Source organism: Orycteropus afer, unplaced genomic scaffold (assembly GCF_000298275.1).
Source record: "Orycteropus afer afer isolate SDZICR_OR568_19922 unplaced genomic scaffold, OryAfe1.0 scaffold00274, whole genome shotgun sequence".
NCBI lineage: Eukaryota > Metazoa > Chordata > Mammalia > Tubulidentata > Orycteropodidae > Orycteropus > Orycteropus afer.
Genome location: NW_006921861.1, coordinates 186,608 through 194,822, shown reverse-complemented (window position 1 = coordinate 194,822; position 8,215 = coordinate 186,608). Strand labels below are relative to the sequence as shown.

The window sequence follows — 8,215 nt, the reverse complement described above, 5'->3', positions numbered from 1 at the left end:
TATCTGACAAGGGACTTATCTCTAGAATTTATAGAAAACTCCAACACCTCAATAACAAAAAGACAAACAATCAAATTAAATAATGGGCAGAAGACATGAATAGTCAAAGATCAGCTGACTATAGGTCGATATTCAAGCGACCAACAAACTTATGAAGAAATGCTCTCGATCATTAGCTAGTAGAGAGATGCAAATCAAAATAACAATGAGATATCATCTTGCTCCAGCACTAGTAGCAAAGTTCATCAAGACAGAAAATAATAAATGCTGGTGAGGATGTGGAGATTGGGACTCTCACACAGTGCTGTTGGGACTGTAAAACGGTACAACCATTTGTGGAAAACATTATGGCGATTCCTTCAAAAGTTGGAATTAGAAATACCATTTGACCCAGCCATTCCTTTACTAGGTATATATCCGAAAGAACTGAGAGCCATGACAAGAACAGACATGGGCACACCCATGTTCATCACAGCACTATTTACAATAGTCAAAAGATGGAAATAGCGTAAGTGTCCATCAACTGAGGAATGGATAACCAAACTATGGTACATACCCACAATGGAATACTATGCAACGCTAAAGAATAACGTGGAATCTGCAAAACACCACATAATGTGGATGAACTTGGAGGACATTATGCTGAGTGAAATAAGTCAGTCATAAAAGGAGAAATACATTGTATTAGTCCGTTACTGTAAAAGTCAAGGAAAGGTTTATCTATGGAAGGAAATTTTCTTTGTTGGTTACCAGGGTTGGGATGGGAGGGTAGGGAACATTGTTAGATAGATAGAGATAAGTATTGATTTGAGTGAAGAGAAGGGCAGTGTACCAAATGTGAGTGACCAGTATGGTGCACTGGGGAAGAGAAGGACATAGAGAGGTACATAGGAGGTATAGACAACAAAGATGAACCCTTTTACACATACAGTACTGTGTTGTTAGTGAAGTCAAACATGGATATATGGGTGGATAGATGGGTGGACAGCCTGAACTAGTAGGTATGTCTGTGAAGTGGGGAGTGTACCCAATAACATGTGTAGGGTTGACAGACAGCGGTCCTATACGTTTATGTATATGATCTGAATTCCCAGGTGTATAGTAGAGCTGACAAGAGGCAAGGTGGTAGTCATTGCTTGGTCACAGCCAGCTACTCAGAGGGACCGAGTAGTTGAACTTGTGGGCTCGTGACCGTAATCACAGGGAACATCAAGCTCAATTGGCATAGCATACTACACAAAACATTGTTCCATCTCCTACTTTGGCGAGTAGCAACTGGGATCTTAAAAGCTTACAAGCACTCATCTAGATGCAATGATGGGTCTCTCCTCGTCCACAGCAAAGAAGAATGAAGAAAACCAAAAATTCATGGATACAATCAGTCCTAGCGACTGGTACACCATCCAATCTGCAGCCTATACGTCTGTGAGACCAGAAGAACTAGATGGTGCCTGGCTACCAAAGTCAACCACTTGGAGGGGGATCTATGTAGGAAATCCTGGACAGAGAGAACAATGTGGACAAAACTTAAAATCATTTGGATAAAATAAAAAAGGGGGGGAGGCAGACCAGGTTTGCTGGTCAGATAGAGCCTGGTGGAACCACTGAGACTGTGGCCCCTAGCTGCCCTTCAGGTCTGGAATTGAACCCACTCCTGTGGCTTCCAGCCCAGTAAAAGACAGGCATATGAGTGGAACATTTACCTGAGGTAGATACACTCCTTGGAGAGAACAGTCATGGGGAAAGAAGGGCTGCTTATGTACCGGGGGACAGCTCAGGGGGCAAGAGGGCTTGGAGGGATGGACACAGGGAAGAGGAAATTATTGGGAGGAAGTGGGAGGGGAGCTGTTACTTTGAAGTAAATTGTGGTTAATGTCATGAGAAAAAGTATGTGAATTGCTGTAGGGAAAGTGAATTTGCTCGATAAATTTTCACCCAAATCACAATAAAAAATTAATTAATTTTAAAAAAATGAATTTGTAAAACAAAAAACAAAACACTTCCACTTGCATCTCATGGCCATACCTGCCTGTAAGGAGATACAATACTATAGCTGCATGGCAATGTGGCCCTCTAAGAAAGAAGGTCTTAGTACTGAGGATACCATCCCTGAGTGGCAACAGTGGTTAAGCTCTCAACTGCTAACTGAAAGGTTGGAGGTTTCATTCTACCCAGAGGTACCTCAGAAGAAAAGCCTAGAGATCTAGTTCCAAAAAGTCAACCATTGAAAACCCTATGGAGCACAGTTCTACTCTGACCCATGTAGGATCACCATGAGTTGACATGAACTCATTGGCTGCCGGTAATACTAAGGAAGATGAAGAATTGTATACTGGAATACAATTGGCAGTCTCTGCCACAATTAGAGTGCTTAGTACAGTGCCAGGTGCATAGCAAGACTCGATAAATGTTAGCTATCTGTACTATTTCCTTAATTGTTCTTACTCCTAGGAATCAAGTGGAGTTTTCCATTATGCTTAAATTCTCATAGATATGTTTGTTCATTTTCCTTTAATAGCAGTTCCTCCACTGGCTACCAACACTGTGTCTCCATCTCTTGCATTGCTGGCTAACAACCTATCCATGGCTACAAGTGACCTACCACCTGGTGCTTCCCCAAGGAAAAAGCCTCGAAAGCAACAGCATGTGATCTCAACAGAAGAAGGTGATATGATGGAGACAAATAGCACTGACGATGAGAAATCTACTGCCAAGACTCTTCTGGTGAAGGCTGAAAAGCGCAAGTCCCCTCCCAAAGAATATATCGGTAATGGTCATTTGGGCTAATTAATTATTGTTCTTGAAGGCTTTCGCACTTTAGCCGGGTCAGTCCCTGAGCTTCTTCGCATAGTTACATTACACAAGCCAGACTTATGAATCACATAATTGGAATTTCACCTGGGAGCTAGTTGGAAATTTATGATAAACTACTTAATATCTTATTTTTCTTGCCTTTTGAATAGATGAGGAAGGTGTGAGGTATGTCCCAGTGCGTCCAAGACCTCCTATTACATTGCTTCGTCACTATCGGAATCCTTGGAAAGCTGCTTACCACCACTTTCAGCGGTATAGTGATGTCCGGGTCAAAGGTTAGTTTCCAAAAAAAAATAAATAAACCAATGTTAATGCATGAAATTGGTAACACCTGGCTATATTAGAATCACAGTAGAAAAGAAAGACAGTTTCATAGGTTTCAATTTCCAAATCATAGTTTTTATAAAATCTCAAGGCCTAAGTGTTCAACTTAGGTGAAATACTTGAGTATAAAATTTGGAAAATTATTCTTTTTCCCAAAAAGCTCTATGCACTTTATTGAAAATTAAATCTAATGGATAAGTAGCAACCTTGATTTTAGTAAAGTTGATGTGTTAATAGATTGCCAGGTGATAAAAGCATGACCTACTTAACTCCCAGAGTAATTGTAGAAGAACTATACTAGATTGTTTTTTGACAGAGCTCACAATGGTGCCTGTTTTTTTGTGCCTTCAAGTCATTTCAAACTCACAACAACCCTAAAGGACAGCGTAGAACTGCCCTGTAGGCTTTCCTAGGCTGTATTCTTTAGAGGAGCAGATAGCCAGGTCTTTTCTCCCGTAGAGTCACTGGTGGATTTGAACTGCTGACCTTGAGATTGACAGCCAAGCAGTTAACCATTGTGCCACCAGTGTTCGCTCCTTCAGTAGTGCCTGGGATGCTAAAACGTGCATGTGTCTTAAACTCCAGGAAATACACTTTCCAAGAGGACCTTTTATTTACCATATATGCAAAGTTCTTATTTGATCTGTGGCAAGCCCTAAATAAAAGCTTTATTGTTGTTGAACCTGAGGATAACAGTCTTAATACTCTTACTTATAATAAAAATAGTTGATAATACCTTGAAAATACTCTGCATGTATTTCTTATAATAGACTTTGTCATTTGTTCCCAAATATAATGAGTGCAGAGAGGATGTGAATTTTCAGAGAATTGGTCACATCTTTATTCCTTCATGTAAATTTGACTTTGAAATTTCTCTGAGAGTGTCCTTAAAGCCTCAAGATGAGTCAGATTTGGATGAGTTAACTAACTGATATCTATATGCAGGGGTGAAGGTACCAACAGTTCAGTCTCTGAATGGAAATAACAAAGTAACTGAACTTCCCAGGTGTTCTTCCTCAAGTATTCTCTGAGGTTCAAAGATAGGATATGAGTTCTAGAATTTAGAATGGTGATCTTTGGTGGAAGCAGGATGTGAGTCACTGGACATCTTTTTGTACTACTAAGAATTCTATATTTGATGTTTGACAAAGGCTCTCTCTACTTGTGTATTTATATATGCTTCACATATATCCATGAATGTGGTAGAGCATACCTCTGTCCCAGATAGAGTAGGGAAAATGTGGAACAAAACTCAAAATGAAAAAAAAAAAAAAAAACCCACAGTCTTACTGGTCTGGTGAAGGCTGGTGGAACCCCTGAGACTATGGTCCTTAGACACTTTTCAATCTAGGAATTAAATTTTAACCCTCATGACTCAACTGGCCGCTAAACAGCAGACAGCCCTAAAAGGAAAATAGTAATATCAGGAGAGTTTGTGCTCATTAGAACAAGCTAGCATAAGAGATCAAGAGAACAGCATTTGGCCAGGGATGGAGCAGAAGGGCTTAAAGGGAAGGGGGGTAGGCACAAGGAAGAAGTGGGACAAATACTGTGACAGTGTGAGGATTGTAGTAAATGTCACAAAAAAGAATGTGTATAGATTGTTAAATGGGAAACCAATTGGCTCTGTAAAGTTTTCACCCAAATCACAATTTTTTAAAAAAATTCATTTGTTGAAGTAAAATATTCAGAATGTGCTTGGTAGCATTTTAAACCATACTAATGGATTCTTAATGCTTATTGGGACTTTATTCAAAAACTGTCTAGAGGAAAAAAATTTTTTTTTTAATTGTGCAGATTTACAGAGCAGAATTTTTTTTCCATTCAACAGTTCATGTACATTTGGTTTCACTCCCCAATGACCATCCCCCAACCCTAAGCTACTCTCCTCCTCTCCCTTTCCTGTGACACCCCCCCATCCCTGTGCCCTTCTTATTTACGCACTCTTGCCTGTCCAGCTTTCCCTCCATGTGAACGCTGCCCCTCTGGTGCTCATGGCTGATTGCTCCAAGGGTTGTATCTCCATAGAGTAGGTGGGTGCATTGTCCTGGGTTGGGTGGTGGTGGTGGTGGTGTTGTCTGCCGTCGAGTCAGACCTGACTCATAGCGACCCCTTCTTGGGTTTCTGAGGCAGTATTACATGGAAGTAGATTGCCCCATCTTCCTTCCGAGGAGTGGCTGGTGGGTTTGAACCACCACCCTTCTGGTTAGGAGTCAAGTGCCTTAAGCACTATGCTACCAGAGCTCCCAGGTTGGGTGTTAGAGAAAGATGATTTGGACAGCTGTGGAAATAATGTTAGATAACCCAGAGGAAGACAAGAAAAGAAGAAAAGGAATGAGAAGCACGGGTTACGTACAGAAAACACAAAATAACAAGGCATACATAAGTCCTAACATTATCAATCATTACTTTAAATACAAATGGTCTCAGTATACTTAGTGAAAGACAAAGCAGAGTGAATGAAAAAACATGACCCAACTATATGCTGTCTGCAAGATCCTGACTTCAAATACAATGACATAGGTAGACAGATAGTAAAAGGATGGAAAAATATATACCATACAAACATTAATCCTAAAAGATAGTTATAGTAATATCAGAAAAAGTTGACTTCAGAGCAAAGAAAATTACTAACCACAAAGGAAGACATTACATAAAAGGCTTGCTTGGCTAGAAAAATATAATGATCCTGCATGTGTTGTAGGCAACTAGAAAACAACTTCAGAATAAAGAAAACAAAAATAGAGCTGAAAGGACAAATAGAGAAGTACATAGTTATAGTTGTGGCATCAACACTCCATTTTCAGCAATTGATAGGACTTCTCAACAGAAAATCAGCAAAGAGAAGTGAACACCCACCATAAACTTACAACAAGATCTAATTGACATTTATAGAACATTCCACCCAACAGCAGAATTCACATTCTTTCGATCATCCATGGAACTTACAAAGATAGACCATAAAGATAGGATAAATCATAAAACAGACCTAAACAAATTTTAAAAGAATTCATATCCTAGCGTATTTTCCATAATGTGATTATGACAGAAAGATAGTGGGAAAACCTCCAAACACATGGAAATTAAACAGGTTTATAAATAATCCATGAATCAGAGGATAACTTAAGGGTCCTAAATATATAAACCAAAGCAAACCCCTTGCTATCAAGTCAGTTGAAACTCATAGTAACCCTATAGGACAGAGTAGAACTGCTCCAAGGAAAATCTTTACAGAAGCATACTGCCACATCTGTCTCTCATAGAGTGCACTAGTGGGTTTGAACTACTGATTTTTCAGTTAGCAGTTGAGCACTTAACCACTGCACCACCATGACACCTAAAACAAAAATATTTTACTTCAATAGAAATCTAGCAAAACGTGTTCAGGACTTGTATAAAATGTTAATTTCAAAAATGGATGAAAAGACAAGTTTCAGACTGAGAGAAAATATTTGCAAACCACCTATCTAATAAACTACTCATATCTAGACTATATAAAGAATTCTCAAAACTCAACAGTGAAAATAAATCTAATTATAAAATGGAAGAGGCACAAAGAGCCATTTCACCAAATAGGACATACAGATGGCCAATAAGCACATGAGAAAATGTTTAAGGAAGTACAAATACCTACTCCTAAAGTATTGCTGCATATAAGGACTTTCTTCTGAAGAGTACACAGAACGGAAAAAGGGAAAGGATTAGCTTTACAATGGAGAAAGCTGAGAAACACCATTTTAGCCAGCTGATGAAAGTCATTATCAGCAGTGATGCATCATGTTGATAATACAGTCCTTGATATGATGTCATGAAAACGGCCTTTATTCACCTGGTCTTCCTTTCAAAAACTGGTAACTGTAGTCTAATCATGAGAAAAACATCAGACAAGTTACAAGAGAGCTTCATCCTACAGTATACCTGACTAGAACTCCTCAAAACTGTCAAGATCATCAAAAACAAGGAAAGTGTGAGAAACTGAGAGTAGTCTAGAGGAGCCTAAAGAGACATGAGAAGTAAATGGAACGTGGGATTCTAGAACAGAAAAAATTAGGTAAAAACAAAGGCATTCTGAATGACTATGGACTTTAGTTAATACTCATCATCTTAGTTATCTAGTACTGCTATAGCAGAAATACCACAATTAGGTAGCTTTAACAAACAAATTCATTTTCTCACAGGAGGCCAGAAGTCTGAATTCAGGGTACCATTTCTAGGAGAAAGCTTTCTGTTGATGCTAGAAGATCTTTATTTCTTTAGAGCTTCTGTTCCTGGACGATATTCATGTGGCTGAGCATCTGTTTTCTTCCATCTGCTTCTCGCTCACTTGTTTAATCTCTTTTATATCTCAAGAGGTTGCCTTCAGATGCACCCTATACTAATATTCAATAATATAACAAAACCCATTCATAAATAGAATTATAACCACAGGTGTACCAAAAAATATGGTATAGCAATGATTATGAGGATGGTGCAGAATTGGGCAGGGTTTCTTTCTGTTGTACATAGGGTCACTGTAAGTCAGAAGTGACTTGTCAGCAGCTAACAGCAACATACCAAAAAAAACCAAACCCATTGCCATCAAGTTGATTTTGACTTACAGTGCCCCTGTAGGAGTCCTGGCAGTGCAGTGGTTAAGTGCTCAGCTGCTAACTGGAAGGTCAACAGTTTGAACCCACCAGCTGCTCTGTAGGAAGTAGATGTAGTAGTCTGCTTCCATAAAGACTACAGCATAGGAAAAACCTGTGGGCAGTTCTACTCTGTATGAATAGACTCAATGGCAGTGGTTTAGTTTTTGGTTACCACAGGTATGGGGCTTTGGATTTATAACTCATCTTTTAGGGGCACACAATTCAGTCCATACTGATAACATTGGTTCATTGATTGCATATGTACTATAATACTAATATAATATGTTAATAACAGGGAACTTGTGAGGCGAGTATATGAGATATATACTGTCTTCTCAACTTTTCTGTAAATCTGAAACTCAAATATCAAGTCTATATTTTTTTTAATTTTTTTTTTTTTTATTGTAATTTGGGTGAAGATTTACAGAGCAAATTCACTTTCCATACAG

At 38.9% G+C, this 8,215-nt stretch overlaps 1 protein-coding gene across 1 annotated transcript in view; it reads left to right on the top strand.

The window, feature by feature from the left end:
* Window positions 1-8,215, top strand: part of SAP130 (Sin3A associated protein 130) — a 169,013-nt gene that overhangs the window by 155,556 nt on the left and 5,242 nt on the right. Inside the window, exons 17-18 of the mRNA XM_007950508.1 lie at window positions 2,519-2,767; window positions 2,964-3,089. Of these exons, the coding sequence (XP_007948699.1) occupies window positions 2,519-2,767; window positions 2,964-3,089 (375 nt within the window). The remainder of the gene's footprint in view (window positions 1-2,518; window positions 2,768-2,963; window positions 3,090-8,215) is intronic.